Consider the following 25,807-nt stretch of genomic DNA (forward strand, 5'->3'; position numbering starts at 1 on the left):
AACTTTAGCACGGGCATCATTTCCTACTGAAAATTAGACTAAAAAGTGTAATGTGATATTTACAACAGGTATGAGGCGTTGTTTTTTTAATTTAAACTTTTTTTTTAATGTACATACAAAGGATTATTTTGGGGAGGCAAGGAAGAAAAATCAACTTGGAAATTCTTAAAAAGGCAAATCAAATTCTTTTATAAAGCACAGGGAGTAGAACTGGTTAACAACCAGTATAGAAATAAGGCAATTACTGTACCTGTCTACACATGTAGTATTCATCGTGTCCAAACGCATGTATAACATTTCAGTTGCCTGTGCAAGCTGTAAATTTGAGGATAAGGAAAACTATTCTCCACCCTCCTTCAAAATAAGTTGTGATAGAAAAAATAAATAGCATTTCCTAGAAGTCTATATAATGACTGATAATGTTAAAACATTTTTTCATGTAATTGATCTTTTTATTCTTTTTTAAAAAAAATATATATTATTGATTTTTTACAGAGAGGAAGGGAGAGGGATAGAGAGCCAGAAACATCGATGAGAGAGAAACATCAATCAGCTGCCTCCTGCACACCCCCCACTGGAGATGTGCCTGCAACCAAGGTACATGCCTTTGACCGGAATCAAACCTGGGACCCCTCAGTCCACAGGCCGACACTCTATCCACTAAGCCAAACTGGTCAGGGCTGATCTTTTTAAAAATAGCTTTGAAGTACCAATGTACAAATTTGACCTGTATACACCCATAAAAATCAAGATAATGAAAACTTATAAAATTTCTCCATGCTCCTTTGTAATCCATTCTCCCTTCTCCCCACCCCTACCCATTCTCCCAAGCAAATATGGGGTTATCGCTAGATCACTTTGCATTTTCTAGAATTTTGTGTAAATGGAATCACATAGTATAAATTATTTGGATTTTTTTTTAAATCCTTACACAAGGACATGTTCCCATTGATTTTAGAAAGAAAAGTGTGTTGGGGGAGGGGAGGGGAGAGGAAGGGAAAGTTAGAGGGGAATAAGAAGGGGAGGAGAGACATTGAGAGAGAGAAACATTAACTACCTCCCGAATTCACCCTAACCTGAAACTTAGGTAGGTGTCCTCACAGCAAATCAAATCCACAACCCTCTGGTGCTTGGGATGAAGCTCCAACCAACCGAGCCACCCACTTAGGGCTGTTTGGTTGGTGGTTTTTACTCAGCAGAATTATTTTATAATTGATTCATGTTATTGCAGGCATCAAAAACTCATTTTTTATTATGTAGTATTCCACTGTATAGACATAACAAAATTTGTTAATCTACTCATATACTGATGAGTATTTGGACTTTCAGTTTGAGGCTATTACCAATTAAGTTTCTATGAACATTAATGCCTAAGTCTTTGTATAAACTTGTGCTTCCATTTCTCTTGGATAAATACCTGAGTGGAATGGCTAAACTGCATGATACACATATGTTTAACTTAAAAAAAAAGTCAAACTGTTTTCATGAAGTGATTTAAACCTACAAGCAGAAATATTTAGTAATCTTTTAAAGCTAGGCCAACAAGAGTAAGTTTAAAAACAAAGGAAAGGATACAACTTGGGGTAGAGAGCCAGGCTGAAGTTTGCACAGTTCAATGAGAAGTGTTGTGTACATCACATCAATGTGAGGGGGTGCTGGAAGTTGAAACAGCTCTGCAAAGATCACCTACAAAAGAATCAGGAGTCAGAACCAATTCAACGGCTATCTATGCACGTCTACTATTAGAAATACCTCACTATTCTACACATAAACTCTAACTCCATGACATTTATAATGAGAGAAGAATCACTTTTTTTTTGGTTAATCCTCACCCGAGGATATTTTTTCCATTGTTTTTTAGAGGGCGGGGGAGGGAGGAAAAGAGAGAAACATCGATGTGAGAGAGACACATTGATTGGTTGCCTCCCACATGCATCTCGGGCCGGGAACCAAACCTGCAACCCAGGTGCTCGGGCCGACCCTCTAACCACTGAGCACAATGGCCAGGACAATACAGTAAATCCTCAATTTTGCAGATCTTGACTTAACAGACTTCGAATTTAATGGACAAAATTTCTCGTCTATGTCAGATGTGAAAATTAACACCCTGTTAATTTAAAAATGCTTTTAACCAAGATATGCTTATATTAAATGAACAGGGTTTTTGTTATTAGTTCATGGTTATTATTTTTTTAAATATATTTTCATTCATTTCAGAAAGAGGGAGATAGGAACATTAAACATGAGAGAGAATCATCAATTGGCTGTCTCCTACACACGCCCATACTGGGGATTGAGCCCAAAACCCAGGCATGTGCCCTGACAGGGAATTGAATCAAGGACCTCCTGGTTCTGAGCCATACCAGCAGGGCTAATTCATGGTTATTTATAACAAATTTTAGCAAATAGACCATATGTTGGAAAAACACTATAGTAATTTTACTGACATAAATAGTATATATCTACAACTATAATCTACATATTTAAAACCAAGAATCACCGCTTGTAAACAATGTTCTGCAAATGTATGTGATCACACCACAGTGCTCAAGGTAACTGGTTCTGTTGTCCTGGGGCGTAACTTTCTGCAGCAGTTTTTTTTAAAAAATATATTTTATTGATTTTTTACAGAGGGGAAGGGAGAGGGATAGAGAGTTAGAAACATCGATGAGAGAGAAACATCGATCAGCTGCCGCCTGCACACCTCCTACTGGGGATGTGCCCGCAACCAAGGTACATGTCCTTGACCGGAATCGAACCTGGGACCTTTCAGTCCACAGGCTGATGCTCTATCCACTGAGACAAACCGGTCAGGGCTCTGCAGCAGTTTTAACATGCGCTGGCTGATGTCTAGTAGTGCCCAGCCATGTGCATGCTTGCACTTACTAGAACTATTTAGTATAAATTTAAAATTACAGTAACACATATAGAAAACTTTTCTGTGAAATTAAAATTTTCATACATAATTTTAATTACACAAACATGTCTATAGAAGTAAAAACAGGCAAATTAATTTGTCAATTTTTAAGATATATACATATATATACATATATATATATATAAATATATTTATTGATTTCAGAGAGGAAGGGAGAGGGAGAAATAGAAACATCAATGATGAGATAGAATAATTGATCTACTGCCTCCTGTGCGCCCACACTAGAGATTGAGTCCATAACCCAGGCATGTGCCCTGAATGGGAACAGAACCGTGACCTCCTGGTTCATGGGTCAACACTCATCCACTGAGCTACACAGGCCAGGCTAATTTGGGGGGAAAAAATTTTTTTTAAATATATTTTTATTGATTTCAGAGAGGAAGGGAGAGGGAGAGAAAGAGATAGAAACATCAACGATGAGAGAGAATCATTGATCAGTTGCCTCCTGCAAGCCCCCTCCTGGGGATCATGACCACAACCTGGGCATGTGCCCTTGATGGGAACTGAACCCAGGACCCTTTAATCCGTTGACTGATGCTCTATCCACTGAGCCAAACCAAAATTTTGTCAAATTTTTAACGTACACATTTGGAAAACCTATTTTATTGTATAACAGACTTTCAGCTTTAATGGACACCCCCTCACCCAAATTAGTCCATTATACCAAGGTTTTACTATATTAATGCTTATTTGATAATCCCAGAGAACCATGTAATTGAATTCCACCTCTGGAAGTATAGGAGTTGATTTACTGAGGCACTTATCTATCAATTTTATTCTAACAAATGAAGTAGTAAAAACTCTTATGAGACTGAGGATGCAAACAGACAATAGTCAAGTCATTCCACTCTGCTACTTGAAACTGGTGCCCACAACCCTTTTGACAATCCAGGAATCATTTGCCAGGCCACTTGTTCAGAAACTTGTTTCCACCGGCCCTTGTGTGGACCACCTACCAAGAATTCTAAAGCCTGGTCTGCACCCCTTCCTCTGCCTCCCGTCTCCACACTTCCGTATGTGCTTCATTCTGACTTTCTACACATTTTGCACATTTTAACATACGACATATTTTGCACTTCAAATGACATGTCAGTGAATCAAATTCAGGGCATAAGCTTACTCTCAAATTCTCTAAAAGCTGGACAGCTGCTAAGAAAGCACACAAGTGCAGTATAAATAAAAAGTGAATCATAAATAATACATCGTAAGTATGCTCATGAGTATTTTAACTTAAAGGAGTATGTAACTAACAGTTTGACCCATGTGTCAAGTGAAAACACTTTTTCAGGACCTAAATCTCACAAAGTGTTCATATATACTACTAATATCATCTTTCTGTATGACTTAATATGGAATCAAAGCATTATTCATTCTTCCAAAACAGGGGTCCTCAAACTACGGCCCGCGGGCCACATGCAAATACAAATATTGTATTTGTTCCCGTTTTGTTTTTTTTACTTCAAAATAAGATATGTGCAGTGTGCATAGGAATTTGTTAAGTTTTTTTTTTAACTATAGTCCGGCCCTCCAACGGTCTGAGGGACAGTGAACTGGCCCCCTGTTTAAAAAGTTTGAGGACCCCTGTTCCAAAACAATTGGCTCTTTTTTTAATAAGAGTTTTGGTTCCCTCCCTCCCTCCCTCTCTTCCTTCCTAATATGTTTTTATTGATTTCAGAGAGGAAGGGAGAGGGGAGAGATAGAAACATCAATGATGACAGAGAATCACTGATTGGCTGCCTTCTGCACACCCCCCTAGTGGGGACTGAGCCCACAACCCAGGTATATGTCCTTGACCTGAATCACACCTGGGGCCCTTCAGTCCACAAGCCAACGCTCTATCCACTGAGCCAAACCAGCTACGCAACAATTGGCTCTACTGATTTCTAAGAATAGAGATTCATATTTAACCCTACACCTTGTGATACGGCAAATAATATTCTAGTTGGATGTATACTACTAAGAGGCCGGATAAACAGTTAAAAATAGATTATCTGCTAAAAGTAATACAATACTGTCAAGTATTAAAGCCACTTATATATCTGCTAAGTGGACAATGTATTGACAGAGCTAGAGTAACTTATATTATCCATGACAACTATTCACGAATGAAGATATACTATATAAATAATTCATAGTCAACTCAAAATTCCATTTGATTATTGGTTTCAACTTCCTCTTTTTCTGTACTAACATGGCTAACAGAGCAGCAAAACAGAGCAATTTCCTCGCTCCTCTGTTAACTTTCAATACCTGACAAGTAGCAAGAAAAAAAACAATAAACCAAGAGTAGATTAATACTTTAAGTCAACAGATTATGAAACTCAGAAACAAGCTCCATGTGGCATGCATACCTCAACTATATGGTAGTTCAAGGGGATCTTGTTCTTCCCTGGATAGCTCACCAGTTGTGCGGCACTGTAAAAGGTATAATTTAAGTTCAGTAAGTATACAAGATACATGAACAATCAAATAGTTTCAAAGCAGTTACTTAGATGAAAGGAAATCTGTAGGGAGCAGCTACAGCGGTTCTCAACCTGTGGGTCGTGACCCCTTTGGGGGTCGAACGACCCTTTCACAGGGGTCGCCTAAGACCATCGGAAAACACATATATAATTACATATTGTTTTTGTGATTAATCACTATGCTTTAATTATGTTCAATTTGTAACAATGAAATTGGGGGTCACCACAACATGAGGAACTGTATTAAAGGGTCGCAGCATTAGGAAGGTTGAGAACCACTGGGCTATAGGGTTAAGCCTTGGACTGACCTGTTGGCAAAGCCACAAACAAGTCCCAGCTTAGAGGGCACAGCCCTCTTAGCATAATTAGGCTTGACTTTATGAAGCTCCCTAGATCTTAATCTGGGTAGCTAATGGGCTGTGGGAGGTGTAGCAAGTGCTGCCAAAACAAGTGAAACTCACAAGAACACTGTAACTATGGTGACTACTACCTTGTTTACCTCTGGCTATAAAATAAAGGCTCAGCTTGCAGTCTGGATCTCTCTCTGTGGCCTCAGCTAGACCCAGCTTATTGTCTTTGTCTTTTTTTCATCCTTCACCGCCCCCCCTCAGGCTTGCCGAACCCTTGGCTGAGCTGGCTCAGCACAGAAATCTTTTCTGGAATCTTCTAGATTTCAGTTACTTCACTGCAGCACAAATTATTTTGTCTATCACAAGAAAATTTTTTAATGTATCCAAAACTCCTTGAAAGGTCAGGAGTTTAGGTAACAATACTAAGGAAGTATATTCAATATACTAACTTAAAAAGTTTTAATATGGCAGGCCACTCCCAAAAGACTATGTTTCTTTCCACCTTAAAATCTAAACCAAACTTTCCAAGGTTTAAGAAAATAGTAAAAGCAAACTTTTCCCAAGCTAAATGTCTAAATGCTAGAAAACACAGCAAAACCATTAGTATTCATTTATCCCCATAATATTCACACCAAAAATATTGTCATTCAAATTATTATGTCCATAGCATATTACAAATGTCCACACAAAAAAGCCGGCATCATATGCATTATTATAAAGCACTATAGCACTATAAAGCACTCAGAAAAGTACTATTTTGAGAAAGCAAAGTCGATTGGTCTTAGCAAGACAGGATGTCAGGAGATTTTTTTTATACTCTTAACATATATTTTTGCTCTTCTCAACTTATCAAAATTGCTACATTTTCTCCACTTTAAAAGTAACATGAAGAGAACCCTACCAAGTATTTCTTTCCTTCCAGTGGGACTTAATGATGCAGTGAAGATTCTCTTCTATCACAAATCTTTCCACGGAATGACTCCCTGGCATTACAGGACCCTGGAAAGAAAACCAAATGTATATACTACAGACCTAAAAAAGATATTTTCTTTCATTTATTCAACAAATATTTGAGAGCTTATGTTTGATACTATATTGAGTACTAGGAATAAAAGTTAAAAAGTGTGAAAGCTCTGTATTTTCAGCAAATGTCATCATCGTATTCACTTACATCTACAACAGAATGAGTGTCAGCTGCAATATTTTTTCTATACATCTGACACCACACTATCATAGCCCACCTCAATTCTTACGTGAAACAAAATAATTGTTGTACACCCTGGCCGGCTTGGCTCAGGGGATAGAGCGTCAGCCTGCGGACTGAGGGGTCCCGGGTTCAATTCCGACCAAGCACACATGCCTGGGTTGCGGGCTCCATCCCCAGAGGGGGGTGTGCAGGAGGCAGCCGATCAATGATTCTCTCTCATCATTGATGTTTCTCTCTCTCTCTCCCTCTCTTCCTCTGTGAAATCAATAAAGAAATATATTTAAAAAAATAATAATTGTTGTACATCATTAGCTCTATACTGTTTGATTTATTATTTTAAACCATAAAGGTGGATTACTTCCATAATAAACATGGAGGGAAAATTTTATTTAAAATACCATATAGACATAACAAAATCATGTATGCATTGTAAGATAGCCACATTATATTGTTTTTAAAAAGGTTAAAAAACATTATGTACATATTGTTTAAATTTTTATAAAAGTACATGCATAACAAATAGGTTCAAAGAGTTTATTATTTACTATTATAGACTCTTAATCTCTATAATTTTTTTTTTTTTTTTACATAAACTTTTCTTTCCCCCAAAGGCCAGAACAAAAACACCCAAATCCTCTTCCTTTTGAGAACAGTTCTTTCGTATTTTATGCTCTTCTGGGCACATTAAAGAGACAACATCAATTAAGTGTAAACAGTACAGGCAAAACAAATTCTGAGGTCCCATTCCAGTTCCCCTTGCACAAATAAATACTGAATCACAAAGATTCCAGCAGTCTTAAATGTAAATTAGACTTTCAATTAGACATACTAAATTAAACCATTACATAATATGCTGGCCAAAAGCATTTTACTATATATGTAATACCAGAGGCCCGATGCACAAAATTCGTGCAAGAGTAGCCTTTAGCAGCCCTGGCTTCCTCGGCCCTCACAGCTCTGGCTTCGTCCAGGAGGTTGTCCGGATGGTTGTTCTGCTGTTCGGCCGTTTGGTCGACTTGCATATTACGTTTTTATTATTAAAGACTAGAGGCCCAATGCATGAAATTCGTGCAAGGGGCTCAGCCCTCGCAGCCCCAGCTTTATCCAGAAGGTCATCCGGAAGGACATCTGGAAGGTTGTTTGGCTGTCTGGTCTAATTAGCATATTACCCTTTTATTATTATAGACTAGAGGCCCAATGCACGAAATTCCTGCAAGAGTAGGCCTTCCTTCCCCTAGCTGCCAACACCAGCTTCCCTCTGGCACCTGGGACCTGGGCTTCCCTTGCAGCCCCAGCTTCATCTGGAAGGATGTCTGGTCTAATTAGCATATTGTGCTTTTATTATTATAGATTATTATAGATAGGCAAAGTGGGTTGCAAACTGTTAGCTTCAAAAACATAACCAATTATCTGACAACTTTTTTTTTTTTTAAATATATTTTATTGATTTTTTACAGAGAGGAAGGGAGAGAGAGATAGAGAGTTAGAAACATCGATGAGAGAGAAACATCGATCAGCTGCCTCCTGCACATCTCCTACTGGGGATGTGCGCGCAACCCAGGTACATGCCCTTGACCGGAATCGAACATGGGACCTTTCAGTCCGCAGGCCGATGCTCTATCCACTGAGCCAAATAGGTTTCGGCTATCTGACAACTTTTTACTCCAAGTTTGATTTTACATATTTCAAATTTTCACCGGTCATTAGCCATTTATGGTAGGAGAAAGAAAATTCAAGTTTGACCTTAGGTGGTAATACTGGTTCATATGCCAATGGTTCTCAACTGGGGCAATTGTGCCCCTAAGAAGACATCTGGCAATGGCTGGAGACATTTTTGGTTGTCACAATTGGCATTTAGCCACTAAATGCTACTAGTAATTAGAAGGTAGGGGCCAGGGATGCTGCTAAGCATCCTACAATTCACAGGACAGAGCCCCACAACAAAGAATTATCTAGCCTAGTTGAGTTGAGCCTGAGAAATTCTGATCTATGCTGACTGGGATGCACTAAGCCAGCGATTTTTAACCTTTTTTGTCTCATGGCACATATAACTAATTATTAAAATTCTGCAGCACACCAAAAAGTATATTTTTTGGCTGATCTGACAACAAATTTTAAGAGTTATAATTCAGTTTCATTCACACTAGACCAGTGATGGCGAACCTATGACACGCGTGTCACAGGTGACACGCGAACTCATTTTTCTGGTTGATTTTTCTGTTAAATGGCATTTATATATATAAAATAAATATCAAAAATATATTTTTACTATGATTGCAAATAGCAAAAAATTTCTATATGTGACACGGCACCAGAGTTAAGTTAGGGTTTTTCAAAATGCTGACACACCGTGCTCAAAAGGTTTGCCATCACTGCACTAGACAGCTACTATTGTGTTGGCTATTGTCATTTTTTAAATTTGACAATCCAAGGGGAAAAAGGTCAGTGCTCATGACTAGTCAGGTAATGCATATTTTAAAAATGCTTGTGGCACACTGGTTGAAAATCATGCACTAAGCAACAGGTATGGTACTTCAGCCACTTGAGTTTTTTATTTTTTTATTTTATTGATTTTTTACAGAGAGGAAGGGAGCGGGATAGAGTTAGAAACATCCATGAGAGAAAAACATCCATTAGCTGCCTCCTGCACACTCCCACTGGGGATGCGCCTGCAACCAAGGTACATGCCATTGACCAGAATAGAACCTGGGACCCTTGAGTCTGCAGGCTGATGCTCTATCCACTGAGCCAAACCAGTTAGGGCAAGCCACTTGAGTTTTTAGTACGAATCTAGTAATAACTGTGCCCATGGCTTGGATATTAAAGTTCAAATGCAGAAGTATAAAATAATTAAAGCATAGTCACAATGTAAATTTTCATACTAAATGTCAATATTAAAAGTATACATTTTCTTAATTGCTCAAGTATAATGGTTGCCAACAACTTGACATCATAATAAAAAATACATGTTTCAAACTATAAAGTCAGCTTATACTCACCGTCAGGGTTTTTTAATTATTTTTTAAAAAGTGTAGGATTAGAGAAAGATGAATGATCTCTAAAACTGGGTATTTTTCTTGAAAAATAGTCTTATTAAAAATAATAGTTAGTGCCCCAGCCAGGTGGCTCAATTGATTGGAGCATCATCTTGTATATCAAAAAGGTAGTGAGTTGATTCCCAGTCAGGCCTACGGGCTATGTATGGGAGGCAATCGATCGATGTCACTCTCTCTCCCTTCCCCTCACTCTAAAATCAATAAACATATCCTTGGGTGAGGATTTTAAAAAAAGAGGAAATAGTAGATAAAATTATTGAGCGTTCATAATTTTTTAAAAAAATACATTTTATTGGTTTTTTACAGAGAGGAAGGGAGAGGGATAGAGAGTTAGAAACATCAATGAGAGAGAAACATCGATCAGCTGCCTCCTGCACACCTCCCACTGGGGTTGTGCCCGCAACCAAGGTACACGCCCTTGACCGTAATCGAACCTGGGACCTTTCAGTTCGCAGGCCGATGCTCCATCCACTGAGCCAAACCGGTTAGGGCTGAGCGTTCATAATTTATTGCATTCTGTTCTATTCATGTTATGTTTATTAATAACTTAATCCTCTTACAACTTTATTTAACACTACTATTATTATTCCGTTAGGAAACTGAGATAAAGTGGTAACTAACTCATCTAAGATCACACAGCTAGGATATGACTAAACCAGGACTGAAACACAAACCAATCTGGTTCTCAAACTTACTCTCTTTTTTTAATCCTCACCCAAGGACATGTTTTTTTATTGATTTTTAGAGAGGAAGGGAGAGAGAGAAACATCTATGTGAGAGAAAAACATCGACTGGTTGCCACCCGTAATGCCGACCAGGGATTGAACTCGAAACTTGGGCACGTGCCCTAATCAGAATCAAACCTGTAGCCTTTTTTGGGTACAGGGACAATGCTTCAACCAACTGAGCTACCTGGCCAGGGCTTAAATTTATTTTCTTAAATTACACACTGTGCTGTCTCTTAATCTATATAGACATGCTAAATATAATTTCTTGCATAATGAAGTGATAACATTCATTGAATTAAACTATTAACTTCATTGCTATATACCCTCTTAGATAATAAACTCAAATTTAAAATGTATCACAGGCATAATTCAAATACGATTAAACCATAAATACAATGCAACACAGGCCCTTTGACAGGAACTTTTAATTGGTCACATACCTCAGGATCATCCGTGTAATCAAACATTCTAAAGATGACCCTTGGCATTGGGTACACTGAATCCTCAGTGTGAGGAGGTGGTGTAAAAGGAGGCAAATTGTGCTGCAATGCTTCACACAGGATGCTGTCAAAGGCAAGATAAGGTCTTAGGATGTGCCGCTCCTGCCAGCGATCCTTTTTCAATTTCTGAATCTGGGCCCACAGGCAATCTAAATACTAAAGACATTAATTTTTAATAATTAATATATATTTGGAGGCTAGAAGAAATAACATGTTCAGTAGACAAAACCAATAATCACTACTTCTAAAATATAGGGTACAGAGAAGTAAGCTAATTTTCAATTAAATATAGTACAAAGGAATGGTGCTGTTTTTGTTTTAATGATGTTATAAAGTCAATATCTGTCTGAAGCTGTTACCCCTTATGTTCTTCAAATTGGGCATTTAAGAAAAGAAAAAAAAAAGAAGTCAACTGTATGATACTTGCAATTCTCCAGAACAGGCAATGATTCAATAATGTTTCAATTACATTCTAACATTTATTAAATATCTACTATATGCCTAGGGCTATGAGGAGGTGGGCCCCTGATAGGAAATGTGGAAACCTAGCTAAGGTATATAAATGGAATGACCTGAATAATCACAGAGATAAAAATCTACTCAAGAGCTGATTGTGCCTATATTTCAAGAGACTGAAATTAATTTACCTCTTCTTGTGGATGTGGTTTGTCAGCAGTCCACACTTGTAACATGGGCACATGAGTCTTTTGGCGTCTTCTAAAGATAAAATGAAAATCTATTATTTAGGTTTTTAAAAACATGGAAAGATGTTCAGTTGCAATGCCATTTCTAAGAATTCATGTCTCCCACAAATATATTTGCAGATGTATACAAAGACATCTGTACAAGGATATTCATTGAAACGTTTGTTCATAATGCAAGAGACTGGAATTAACCTAAATATCTCCAACTTGTAACTAGTTAAAGAAATTATGGCACATTAAAAGAGTGGAATATTATACAACTATTAAGAAGAATGAGCTAGAGCTATATGTGTTTATGCAAAAAATCCCAAGTTATATTAAAGGGCGGGGAAACAAGTAAAGAACAGTGTGCATATTGGACGACCATATAGATAAAAAGGGGAGAAGGGCTAGAATATTCATACATTTTAGTTTTTATTCTTTGGCAAACATCCACATTTTTTAAGAAGACCAGTACAACTTTTCAAAAATATAAAAACATTTTCAAAATCTGACATTTAAAGGCAGCTTAATATGATAAAAAAGCAGATTTCTATCTTTAGACTTCTTTTAGCTTTATTTGTAACCGACTAAGTAGATATTAACAATATCCAAAGAAATATCTATGAACAGACAGAAAATGAAACTTGTAACAAACATATTTTGAAAAACGTAAGGGGCACAAATCAAGTACCTACCTACCAAGTAATAAAGCCTAAGTTTACTAATAAGTCCTATTATTAGTATTAAAGGCTAAGGACCACTGTTATAAGGACTTGGTTTAGGATTTACCTACCTAAAATGCCTACATTGTACTACTGCACATTGTAGTATGTTCTCCACTGTGAAATCAATTAATAGTAAAGATGTCCAAACCTCTAAAATATTGAGTCAGTAGGTCTGGGGGCTGGGTTTAGAGCATATTCAAGTACCACAGGTAATTCTTAGGCACATTAGTATCTGGAACCACTGTGTTGAGATGTTTTATGCTTTTGCAATATGTACAAGAGTAGCTTAAAAGCAGCTATGTTACCAACTCATTTGCTCCAATGAAGTTTACAACAGTAGGGGTATGAGATTACCTAGAGAAAGCTTTAGGAAACACCACAGCTTATTTTTGAGAAATGCCATTCAAATGGTATTACTATTACTAAAGCAGATAACACATAAAACATTTATGCTATCAGGAAGATATTGTTTACTTAAACAAAGAGAACTATGAATTGTGCCCTTACTTAAGATAGCTTTCGGTGTTGGCAAAGATGCGGTCCATCTCTGCATCTTTCTTCTCATACAATTCCTTTCCAACCCAGGGCAAAGATGACAGAAATGCGTACACATACCAATCCCGTCGCACCTAAAGAATTTTTTTAAAAGGTAAGTTTAAAATATATGCTAGTTAATTTTCATTCATATTGTATTCTTGAATGAAATTCCGTGAAAGCTATTTAACAGGACTTAAGACATCTGTCTCATTCAGAGCATTTCTAGACATTTTAGTTTTACTAGACAGAATCATTTAACATAAGAGGTCATAAGAACCTATCAGAATACTAGTTGACTTAACTTTTAGATATTAAGAATTTATAGCATGATAATCTATTATCTGTTTTTTTAAGTAAGGTGTTTTTACTTTGAGAGGTTAAAATGAAAACCACTGACAGCTTCAACTGGTATGTACATTTTTTAAATTAAAAAAATGAGCTATAAGCATTAAAAACATTATTTTAAAAGGGTTACCAGTCAAAAATTCCTGGTACTATATGGACAAAACTCAACATACGGAGTTTTCTTACCTGAGGTACATCCTCTTCCTGAGTTACGCTTACAAAATTTTCAAACATAGCAACCATTGATGGGGCTGCAATGACGTGACAATTCACAAGATCAGATAAAAAACGAACCTGTTGGAGGAAACAATTTCTACTAAATTGAAATGTCCCTTATAATAATTACAAAACAAACTTGGAAGGTGCAAGCCACAGGTCTGAAAAACTCGAGCCCAAGGGCCTAATCTAGTCTGTTTTTATGTATGATTTTTTGTTTCTTTCATAGCCTATGGATTAAGAGTAACTTTTACATATTTAAATGCTTGAAAAAGATCCAAAACAATACTTTGACTTATATAAATTATATAAAATTAAATTTCAGTATCCACAAATGTTTACTGAACACAGTCATACTCATGTGTTTACATATTGTCTATGGTTGCTTCTGTGCTACAATAGCAGAGCTGAGTAATTGTGACTGAGATCTTATGAAGGACAGGAATCTGTGCATTTATAGGTTTCCATTCTATACTAATACTAAGAACCTAGACTGTGATATTCTAGCTTCTTCAATGTATAATCTTTTTTATTTCGCTGTGGTGCTGCAAAAACCAACAGATGTAAAGAATCCCATATTACAGAGAGAAGAACTAGGATTAAGAAACCATTGGACTTGGTAATGAACTCTGTGGTACCTTTAATGAGAATAGTTTCAAAAGAGCAGTTATTGTGATGAGCGTGGAACTGTATTTCAAGAGAAAGGACGAATTATTTGATTGTAGTTCACCTCCATCCCTGTCTTAATATACCAAAAACAAATAAACAAAAAATACCCCCCCCCCAAAAAAAACACCTATAAAACTTACCAAATACACAGCTTCATTATAATTGTTTGCTTTCAAAGATTCTTTAAGTTGACGAATCATGGCTTCTACAAATTCTCCACCAAAGTTGTAATTCCTGGCATTCAGCAATCCAACTAATGTTGTATAAATTGTCAACTTCTCAGGTAACAGACGTGCACTGATTTGAAAACCCAGTACAAGAAGAAAACCCCAAAATAAGCATTATGTCAAGTTGCTGGATTTTGTATTACATAAACCTTTTATCATTTTATGAACTTGGAAACAGGATTACTTCTGGCCGTTTTCAAAACTTCTTCAGAAAAGGCATAAATATTGAGAAGAGTTGCTGACATGGCCCCTATAATTTTTCATTTTAATTCTAATTAGTTAATCCAAGAGTTAAAAAAGTAATGCACTAGAATTATGAAGTTACCAAACAGAAAAAATATGTAACCAGTTTTTAGTCCAACATTTTTAGTGGAACTGAATAGCAATTCCATACAAAACAGTTTTCATGGTAAAATACCTGGGAAATACCAGGTCAAACAAGTTTCTTTAATGCAGAATCATTAAGGGGGAGATTCAGCATTTCTAAACTTAGCTAACCAAATGACATAAGATCAGAATTCCATTTTTAGAAACACTATTCAGAACTAAAACTAGTTTCAATCAAGCTTCTGTTAAATTATTGAAATTTTAAAATGGTACTCTGATATAGGAAAGTTCTTTATATCCCAGTTTGTTTTCTCCAAGTGTGTTAATTTTCATTAAAGTTATTTGAAAAGAAGAGGATTACAATAATAAATTAGGAAAAAGCAAATGTTACTTCCTAATTTAGGCAGCCTTTAGAAATTAGCTAAAAAAGAAAAGCAAATAGGAACTCATGATCATTCAGATTCTCATCTATTTTATTCTGTTTTTCTAAGGTACCTAGCAGAGAAGGGCAATTTAGGTTAAGAAAAAAAAAATCCTTCCATTGACAGTAATCCCTGCACTCCTAAAAAGGTCATGACTCATCTGAGTCTAAGCAGAAATCTACTCCATTCTAACAAATGCTTGCAAAATGGAAGACATCTTATGGGTAACTACAGCAAACTGATTTTTCTTAGTTTCTTAGTCCAAGAACATACCTTCCTAAATGCTAACCGGATTCCTTTGAAAAATTATAATTGAAATTATTTTTACTTTATGAGAGGTTAAATGAAAAACACTGACAGCTTTAATTTGTATGTACATTTTTAAAAAATATATTTTTATTGATTTCAGAGAGGAAGGAAGAGGGAGAGAGAAACATCAATGATGAGAGAGAATCATTGATTGGCTGCTTCCTGCATGTCCCCTGCAGGAGATCGAACCTGCAACCCGGGCATGTGCCCTTGACCAGAATCGAACCTGGGACCCTTCAGTCCACAAGCTGACACTCTATCCACTGAGCTAAACCAGCTAGGGCTGTATATACATTTTTTAAATTAAAAAAAAAGAGCTTTAAGCATTAAAAACATTTTAAAATAACTGAAATGACAACTTATAAATCATCTTCATAATTCAAGAATACCTAGATAATTTATAATCTATAATAATAAAAGCATAATATGCTAATTAGACTGGATGTCCTTCCGGAGGTCCTTCCAGACCAAGCCACGGTAGGTGGAGTCAGAGGCAGAGGCAGAGTTCGTGCATCGGGCCTCTAGTTTCATACAAAGTACAAAGATCCCCTTAATCCAGAAGTCATAGCTACTACTTTCAAGGCATGCAATTCACTCTATTTGAGAGCTGAGAAATTCTAGGTTGCTAATTCCACCACTAAGACAGACTGTTTCATGATTCCACGTTAGACTTTTCTCACTTTAATTTCCTCACAAATTAAATGCTGATACTTGTTCTAGCTAATCTAACTCAGAAAGATGATGCCTAATAATACTTCAAAAGCTTCTCAGGCTTCCAAGAATTACTTTAATTCTCAAATTTGTTTGGTAAAATACAAGTTAAATTCTGTTATATATATTTAAATGTACATGCTTAAAAGAAAATCTCTAAATGTGAAAGTATCTACTTTCTCACTTAAATAAAGTCAACTCAAATGATTCTCAGGTTGCAAGAAACGAAACATAAGGAAAATGCTCAATTTTAGTTCTATCTATTTCTGAAAAAAAGAGTTAACCAAAGGGCCACAGGTCATTTCATTTGTACAAATTCCCCAATAGAAGGAAAACTGATCACATACAGAACATAAACACATTTTTTAACATTTCCCAAAGCATTTAAGAGTAGATAATACATTATCACCTGGATTCATAAATCTTTTGCATACATACACTGTACAAAGAAGCCGTAAGATCTTGCTCTTGTAGTTAGGAATGTCAGCTTCCAAAACACCAGCCAAGCCTTCTAGGTTGCTCTCCAAAGAGCAGGCACTCTGTGGAGGACAGCATATTACAAATCTGTCAAGTACTTAGCAAGTAGTAAGTTAAAATTTTCTAGATGATCATAAAAAAAGTTAAAGTCTTACACACACAAGGCACTAAGACAGGTTTAATATAAATCAATTCAGGTAGTTACTGTTTTTTAGAAATCCATGAAAAGTGAATGAGTGAAAATTTAAAAGTAAGCAGTCTAAGACAGCAGAATATTAGAAATGAGGACATCACAGCTCTATTCTCTCTCTCTAATTCACTTACTATATAACACTGGGTGAATTACCAGGATTTATTTGGCTCTTCATTTATAAACTGAGAGACTATTCCCTAAAACATCTTGTGACTCATATTCTATGAAAAGTGCTAAAAACATTTATTCTCAATTATCTGCATCCCAATGTTTTTGATGCGCATACTCTGGGATACAGAGGCATGGCAATACAAGCTGTGCCTAAAACAGACCATCAAAGCTTGCAGCTGATGAAATTAATCAAAGTACTGTCAACTACAACCCTAGCCCATCACAGTTTGTACCTATTTTGGTGCATACCTTTTCTCCTACTTTGCATATTAAGGATTCCAAATGATCTTCAGTTTCATTTGCATCAGAGGTCTTTCTCCTTTTGTGAGTTGGTCCCCCTGTTTCAACAACATAAAAAGTTAACATTCCATGATAAATTCACTGTCACAAATTTCATTTAACTTTTTAAATGCTATACTATAGTCTCTTTTCTACCAGAAGCCCCACTTTTTACATACAGTAAAAACTCTTAACTGACCCTCCACTTCTCAAATTTTGCTAGTTAACCAACAGTCTCCATACCCAGGGCTACTATAAATTCTAGGAGGCATTATTTATGTTAAATTTTGTGTAAAAGGTGCCCCACAAGTGATGAATGCAGCAGCCCTCTGCATTTCTGTGGATGGACAGGAATGGTGCTATCCACTGGCAGAGCACTCTCTAACATCATGTACTGCTACTTCCCTTCTTTACATTTGAGTTGTTTATTGTTCCTCAATTGCCTATTCTTAAAACCTGTTAGTGTTAGGAATACTCATTGTCATAATAAAATTATTATGTAAACTGATAAAATATGGTGCAAAACCAAACTGAAGCTTTGGAAAGACTTCATTAGAAAATAAAGCTTTTATATTAGGTATGAAGAGGAAAACTTCAATAGATGAGAAAAGGAGAATAAAACATTAGAATTCCTCACAAGCTTTACAAGCATCTGAGCTCCTCATTCTTCAATTAATAGTTTTGGTTCTGTAGACCATGCAGCACACTAAGGTACAGTTTACTCCAAGCAATGGGAATTACAATTAGACATATATGCTCAAAGAAAGTCCTCAGCACTCTACCAAATAATTGGTGGGGGAAAAGCATGCGTTTTATAATTCCCTGCTTTAACTATTGATCCTATTATGTTCAAAAAACCTCACATCCTTTTGTGGAATAAAAGGATTCTTTAAAGAAGCTTAAAAGAAAATCTTCCAGCCTGGCCGGTGATGCTCAGTGGTTGAGCACTGACTCATGAACCAGGAAGTCACTATTCAATTCCCGGCCAGCGCATATGCCCAGATTATGGGCTTGATCATAGGTGTGGGACATGCAGGAGGCAGCTGATCAATGATTCTCTCTCATCATTGATGTTTCCATCTTTCTCTCCCTCTCACTTCCTCTCTGAAATTAGTAAAATATATTTTATCTATCTGTCCTTTCAGTTGCTAAAGAATTCAAGTTGAATGAAGCTGTGCTACAAATCATCAACCTTAAGCACTGGACTGTCTACTGTTCAGACTCTTGCTGTTAGTGATCTCTTACTATTTTGTTTAAAACTAACATACGGCCCTGGCCAGGAGGCTCAGTTTGGTGGAGTGTCATCCCGTGCACCAAAAGTTTGCAGTTTGATGGGGTCAGAGCACATGCCTGGGTTGAAGGTTTGATTCCCTGGTTGGGGCGTGTACAGGAGGCAACTGATTGAAGTTTCTCTCTCTCCCCCACCCCCCCTTCATTTCTAAGAATCAATAAAACATCCTTGGGTGAGAATTAAAATGAAACCATAACATACTGACCTCATATCCTTTTGCGGAATAACATACACTTAAAAAATTTAAAACTAATATTGCTAAGTATGGTACATGATGCTGGCTAGTCTCCCAATATAATTAAAAAAATTTTTTTTAATATTTTTATTGATTTTTAGTGTGAGGAAGGGAGAAGGCTAGAGAGATAGAAACATCATCAATCTGCTGCCTCCTGCACACTCCCCACCTGGGATCAAGCCTGCAATCCCAGCATATGCCCTGACCAAAATTGAACCAGTGACCTCTTAGTTCCTCCTGGGTTGTTGCTCAACTGCTGAGCCACACCAACTGGGTTATAATTTAATTTTGGACTTCCAACAATTAGATTATTAGGATAGCATGTAGACAAGGGAGCAGTAGTCTGTAACTGTGCTGGGGATCTGTATTAATAATGAAAATCTGCAGTTGGATATAGGGTTACCCAGAAGCAAGTTATACATAACTTCAATCTTCTCCAGACTTGTACGGCCTAAAGAACTAAGCCATTTTTACAAAGTTCACTTGCCATGGGACCATTTGGCTTGAAATATATGGTGATTATCATAAAATACAGCATTTGGCTATTCGAAGCATGGGGTGTTAAGTTGCTCCAATGACTGAAATGATCTTTGTTTTGCATACCACTTAAATGTTATGCTGAATAAAAGCAATCTGTTACTATCCAGGTAGGACCAGATGTAAAGGCCACATGGTAAAGCACTCTGTGTCTTGACTCCTCCACTCCTTAGTTATCATTATGATCTGGCTTAAAAAACCACTGAATACAGTTTTGAAGGGATAATGCCATAAGAAATACAACATGCATGCAGTATGACAGCTGAGAGATATTCTTGGAGACATCTTCCTGTGTAAAGTTGTGGACATGTGTGGCATTCTGAGATCAGTGACCTTGATTGTTTTGGTTAATCCTCACCCAAGGATATTTCTTCCATTGATTTTTTAGAGAGAATGGAAGGGATGGGGAGACACACAGAGAGAGAGAAACATCGATATGAGACATCAACTGGTTGCCTCCCAGTAGATTGAGCCTGCAACTGGAGGTATGTGCCCTTGACCGGAATCGAATCCACAACCCTTCAGTCCACAGGCTAACCACTGAGCCAAACCAGCTAGGGCATCACCTTGAATCTTAAGTATACATCAAATCTAAGTCATAAGATCTATAAAGGTTCCACTATCTGAAGAGCCAACTTTCATTCAAAGGTCTTCTATTTCTAGGATTCATTCATTGAATATAAGTTGCCTATCTGATGCAGTGTTTATGTAAGCTATTAGCCAGGATATTAAAAATAGCATTCTCCTAGAGCAGTGGTTCTCAACTGGGTGAGATTTTGCTCCCTAAGGGTCGTTTGACAATTGCTGGAGACAATTTTAGTCATCACAATTTGGGGAGTGTTTCTAGTATCAAATGGGTAGAGGCCAGGGATTCTGCTAAATATACTACATTGCACAGGGCAACTCTCAACCACAAAGAATAACCCAGCCTGATGTTGAAAAATTCTGTTCTAGGACGCAGAATGCTAATAGTGTTCCTTGGAACCAGATTCCAATAAGGTTGGGAGTATGTACAGGCTGAAAAATTGAATGAGAGCAGTTAGTTGTTTTAAACTTTAACCACTGCTTTCTTCTTTCTGCCCTACTTTGCCAACCCTTTATTCCACAACTTCCCTAAATTAGCTGTCCAGCTGGCTTATTCCCATACCAGTTTAAAATCATACCCTGGTTTTTAAAGCAACCCTCCTTGCCCTTTTCGTAAGTTTGAAAAGGAGGAAATGACGCTGTAGGGTCAGAAAGCAGGACTTCCAAAGAAAAGCTAGACAATGCAAGTACACAGTCCTATATCTGAACTACAACACATGTCCTCACATACCCTCAAAAAAACATATTTATGCTTGGGTAGCATGGCTCAGTGGTTGAGCGACTAACCTATGAACCAGGAGGTTCACTGTTCGATTCCCAGTCAGGGCACATACATGTCCAGGTGTGAGCTCAATCCTCAGTGGGGGGCATGCAGGAGGCAGCCGATCAATGATTCTCTTCATTGAGGTTTCTTTTTTTTTTTTTAATATATTTTATTGATTTTTTACAGACAGGAAGGGAGAGGGATAGAGAGTGAGAAACATCGATGAGAGAGAAACATCTGTCAGCTGCCTCCTGCACACCCCCTACTGGGGATGTGCCTGCAACCAAGGTACATGCCCTTGACCGGAATCAAACCCGGGACCCTTGAGTCCGCAGGCCGACGCTCTATCCACTGAGCCAAACCGGTCAGGGCCCTTCATTGAGGTTTCTATCTCTATCTCTATCTCTATCTCTATCTCTATCTCTCCCTCTCCCTTCCTCACTGAAATCAATAAAAATATATTTTAAAACAAACGAACATATTTATGGTAGCTCCCAAAGCAAGAATAGATTTTATATTAAAATGTAACTATGTGGCAGTTTTGCAAGGTAAATTAAAGTTACATATTGCCACTTCACTCACAGACACCCTTGGCTAGTATAGAACAGATGTAGCAAGTCTCTATTAAACCCATCTAAAAGGATCTTGGTACACCAAATAATTTTCCCCCTGTAAGATGATTCTAATTTTATATGGATATGTTGTCCTATACATTATATTCTTTTTTTTTTTTTTTTTTTTTTTTTTTTTTTTTTTTTAAATATTTTATTGATTTTCCACAGAGAAGAAAGGAGAGGGACAGAGAGCCAGAAACATCGATGAGAGAGATTGATCAGCTGCCGCCTGCATGCCCCCCAGTGGGGATGTGCCTGTAACCAAGGTACATGCCCTTGACCGGAATCGAACCCGGGACCCCTGAGTCCGCAGGCTGACGCTCTATCCACTGAGCCAAACCGGTTCGGCAATATACATTATATTCTTATTTAGAATTAGATATAAGAAGTTTTAGATCCATAAAGTAAAAAAAAACAAAAAACTAACAAGGTAAAAGGAGAAAGTAAAGTAACAAAATCCTACAAAATAGGGCAAAATAAAGTACCTTGACCTTGCAGATTTAAAGCAGAGGTAACCATCACTTCTGAAACAAGCTATACTTTTCCTGAAAGTAACAAATCCCTTTACTTCTATTCATTTTATTTTTCTACTAATGTCCCGGTGCACGGATTCATGCACACTGAAAGGAAATTAATTAGAAGAAATATTTTAATATCGCTATTCACGTCTTGCTAATGAAAAGAAAATAGGATTCTACCGAGTCTACTATCCAGGACTTCTGTGAGGATCAAATGAGATGAAGCACGTGAAAATGCTTCACAAACATTTGGTTAAACTGTAAAATGTTTGTACCTGGCTATAAATCAAGTCATGTTCCTGGACTGAAGAAACTTCAAGGAGGCTAGTTGCTAGGGAGAGGAAGCCGGGCGTTGCTATGTGACGTCATTACCCGGGGCCCACAGCAACCGTTTCTGGGCTGGGCTGTGGGCCGCATTTTGTGCTATGGGGTCTTGGCAGTGTTGGGTGCGATTTTGGTGGGGTGTTGCTCAGGGGTGGTGGCCTCTTTCCCACTTGGGGGAAGCCGAGTGTTGGTTTGTCGGCACCAGGTCCGTGGTGCCGTTTATTTTTAAATGGCCAGGATGTGTCATGGCAGCTCCTGCGTTGAGTGTCTTCCTCCTGGTGGTCAGTGAGCATCATAGCTACTGGTGAGACAGACACTTAGCCTTTTATATATATAGAAGACTAGAGGCCCGGTGCATGAATTCATGCACATTGAAAGGAAATTAATTATAAGAAATATATTGTTATTTGCCCTTTCTCTATAATAGAAGTGTCAACCAAATTCACGATTGACAATGACAGATCGAAACACATGCGTCCGATTGGTGCCAGTGAGAGCTTTATATGTATTGCACATGCCCAAGTCAACTTAGCCTTTTATAGATATAGAATAAACTTGCTTATTTAGACCTGCTTTCTGATTTAGCTAAACTTTTTCCAGCCCAGTGAAGTACCCCAACTTCTCTTTCAAGTAATTGTCAGCAACACAGCAATAAATATCAACACGAAGCAGATTATTATTGTAGATCACACAGGGAGAACAGAGTAAAATATTTAACTGCAGCAGTGTTTGACTATATTCTGCGCAGTGAGAAAACCTGAAGTCACTTTTAAGGTCCAAAATTTCTTACTTCTTTTCAGTTGGGTCAAGTTTCTAAGCTTTCTAAATCTCTGTTTTCTGGCTAATGAAAAGAAAATAGGATTCCACCAAGTCTCCTATCTACCTACTCCAGGACTACTGTGAGGATCAAATGAGATGAAGCATGTGAAAATGCTTCACAGACATTTGGTTACAGTGTGAAATGTTTCCACTTGGCTATAAAGCAAGTTGTGTTCCTGGACTGAAGAAAGGGGGAACAAGGAGGCTAGTCGCCAGGGAGAGGAAGCCAGGTGAAGCCAGGCATTGCTACGTGACGTCATTACCTGGATGGTTGGACACTTAGTATATTGGCCTTTTATATATATAGATAGTTAAGTGAAAAAACCAATTAGTCTAAAGAATGAGGATCTAATTCTAAGTAGCTTAAATGGGGCTAATGTGGGGTTTTGGCTAAGATTATGGGCAACCTAAATACTTTCTTAAAAGAACAAAACAATGTACTGAACAGTTATTATCCTATGCATATCCTATAATAACTGAAAAGCTTCAGAAATACTCTTAAAGAGATAATAAGAAATAAGTTAGATTTAGCACTGGACCAGTATCCATACACATTTTCACTTGGACTTCTTTTTCCTTGTTTATAAATTGACCTACAGGTGAACTTCGTTGGTATAGTTTCCTGTTTCCCTGGATCCTGGATAATTTAGTCTCCACACAGAGATACAATTTTAAAATCAACTTCTATGAGCTGATCCTCTGCTACTTATCTGATCTTACCTCCTATAACTCTCTCCCTCACTCACTCTGCAGCAGCTACACTGGCCTTCTGTTTTGTGAATAAGACAGGAATGTTCTAGCGACTAGCCTTAAGGCCTTTGCATTTGTTGTCCCCCATAGAGCCATCTAGTCTGCTCCCTTACCTTCTAAGGATGCCCATTCTAAAGTTTTTTAAATAATATATTTGTATTGATTTCAGAGAGGAAGGAAGAGGAAGAGAGAGACAGAACATCAATGATGAGAGAATCATTGATCAGCTGCCTCCTGCACACCCTCAATTGGGGAACAAGCCAGCAACCTGGGCATGTGCCCTTGATCAGAATTGAACCTGGGACCCTTCAGTCCACAGGGTGACACTCTATCCACTGAGCCAAACCAGCGAGGGCAAGATGCCATTCTTGGAAAGGCTTTCCCTGAGCAACCTATAGAAAACACAGCAACTCCTTTCCCACAGCAGTCTCTGCCCTTTTTACTTAGTTTTATTTTTCCCTATGTGACTTATTGTCATATGATACACTATATTTTACTTGATTTGTTTTCTATCTTTACATTGTTCACTGCTATATTGCCAGTACTGTAGTTAGGACAATGCTTGGAACTGTCGAATATTTGTAGAATAAATGATTATATCTCATCAAGTATATGGAAAGTCATGGCAATCAGTACCTGATTAAGAGCTGACAATAATCCAGAAATGCTCTGATGTATCTATTAAACTATACCTCAGCTTATGAGTATAACATAACCTACGATAATATTTAAGCTTCTAATATTTTTAATTTTTAAAAAATTAATAGATGTTCAACTAAAACAAAAGTATATAAAACACTTGATTCAGATGACTGGTTAGGGTAAGCCCTAGCTAATCATTACACAAATTGTGGCAATTTACAAAAGTTCCAGATTTGGTGTAGTAACCAAGACTATAAACTGCCCCTCCATTACTAAATTATTTGCCATAGTAAACTCTGATTAAGTAACTCCATAATTTACTTCTGAGTTTCTTGCAACAAGACCCGAATGGACAATGATTTAGTTGCCAGCTGGTATTAAAAGAACTAACTCTCAAGAAAATTATGCCAGCATCCCAATAACCAAAGCAAAAGTTGCGTTTTTACATATTCAAATCCAATTCTCCAAATTGCCCTCTGGAAACATTTTCTCTCCCAATAGGTTTACCCTAGAAGGGAGAAGAAGGAATGGAGAAAAGATGTATAAGAAAAGCAAAGAAAATGAAATAACTTTAAAAGGCTCAAGTTCTCTAAACCCCAAGTAATGACTTCAAGCATATTAGTTTTTGATTAATCAAATTCAAAGCATATGAAAACTGTATTTTCTGTGCCCCAAATGCACCTTATACAAAAAGCCCATGTTAAAAAAAAAATAAGTATGAGCACACTGCTTAGTGAAGAGCAACTGGACTTGCTCTCACTGGCATCTAAGCACTGCCAGCTGTGGCTCCATGTTCATTATAGGAAAACTCTACATCCCGGGGTGTCAGGGGAGAACAAACGCTTCAGCCATGCGCCAGCTGAAATCTGTTGTTTCCTTGTTAAAACCAAATACACGTGATTTAGGTTTACCTACTCCCAACTGCACCAACATTCAAGGAGAGAAATATGTTAGTGGAAAAAATTAATTCAATTAAAAAATTTTATTATTTTTTTTCTTACATCATTGACATCTGCCAATGTTTATCACCTCTTAAGCATTAACAGGTGATAAAATAGACATCACATGCCATTCATCACTGTATTATTTCATTTAACCATTACAGACCAGTAAGAGGTATGTATCATCTTCTATAGTACAGACTAAGGTTTAAAAAGGTGATATAACCTGGGCAAGATCACAAAGTTAAATGGT

General features: G+C 37.3%; 1 protein-coding gene across 3 annotated transcripts in view; it reads right to left on the reverse strand.

Annotated features, from left to right (window-relative positions):
* Positions 1-25,807, reverse strand: part of NCBP1 (nuclear cap binding protein subunit 1) — a 43,515-nt gene that overhangs the window by 16,075 nt on the left and 1,633 nt on the right. Inside the window, exons 2-12 of one of the 3 annotated variants that reach the window (XM_070431108.1) lie at positions 17,506-17,594; positions 16,854-16,954; positions 14,560-14,716; positions 13,721-13,828; positions 13,160-13,281; positions 11,889-11,958; positions 11,182-11,397; positions 6,652-6,749; positions 5,290-5,353; positions 1,576-1,686; positions 251-315 (exon numbers count right to left, since the gene is read on the reverse strand). In XM_070431108.1, the coding sequence (XP_070287209.1) occupies positions 251-315; positions 1,576-1,686; positions 5,290-5,353; positions 6,652-6,749; positions 11,182-11,397; positions 11,889-11,958; positions 13,160-13,281; positions 13,721-13,828; positions 14,560-14,716; positions 16,854-16,954; positions 17,506-17,594 (1,201 nt within the window). Of the gene's footprint in view, positions 1-250; positions 316-1,575; positions 1,687-5,289; positions 5,354-6,651; positions 6,750-11,181; positions 11,398-11,888; positions 11,959-13,159; positions 13,282-13,720; positions 13,829-14,559; positions 14,717-16,824; positions 16,955-17,505; positions 17,595-25,807 lie in introns of those variants that run through there. The other 2 variants (XM_070431110.1, XM_070431111.1) reach the window with 2 other exon arrangements.

This window comes from Myotis yumanensis, unplaced genomic scaffold, assembly GCF_028538775.1.
Source record: "Myotis yumanensis isolate MYYU_CA2020_CCGP unplaced genomic scaffold, mMyoYum1.0.hap1 SCAF_12, whole genome shotgun sequence".
NCBI lineage: Eukaryota > Metazoa > Chordata > Mammalia > Chiroptera > Vespertilionidae > Myotis > Myotis yumanensis.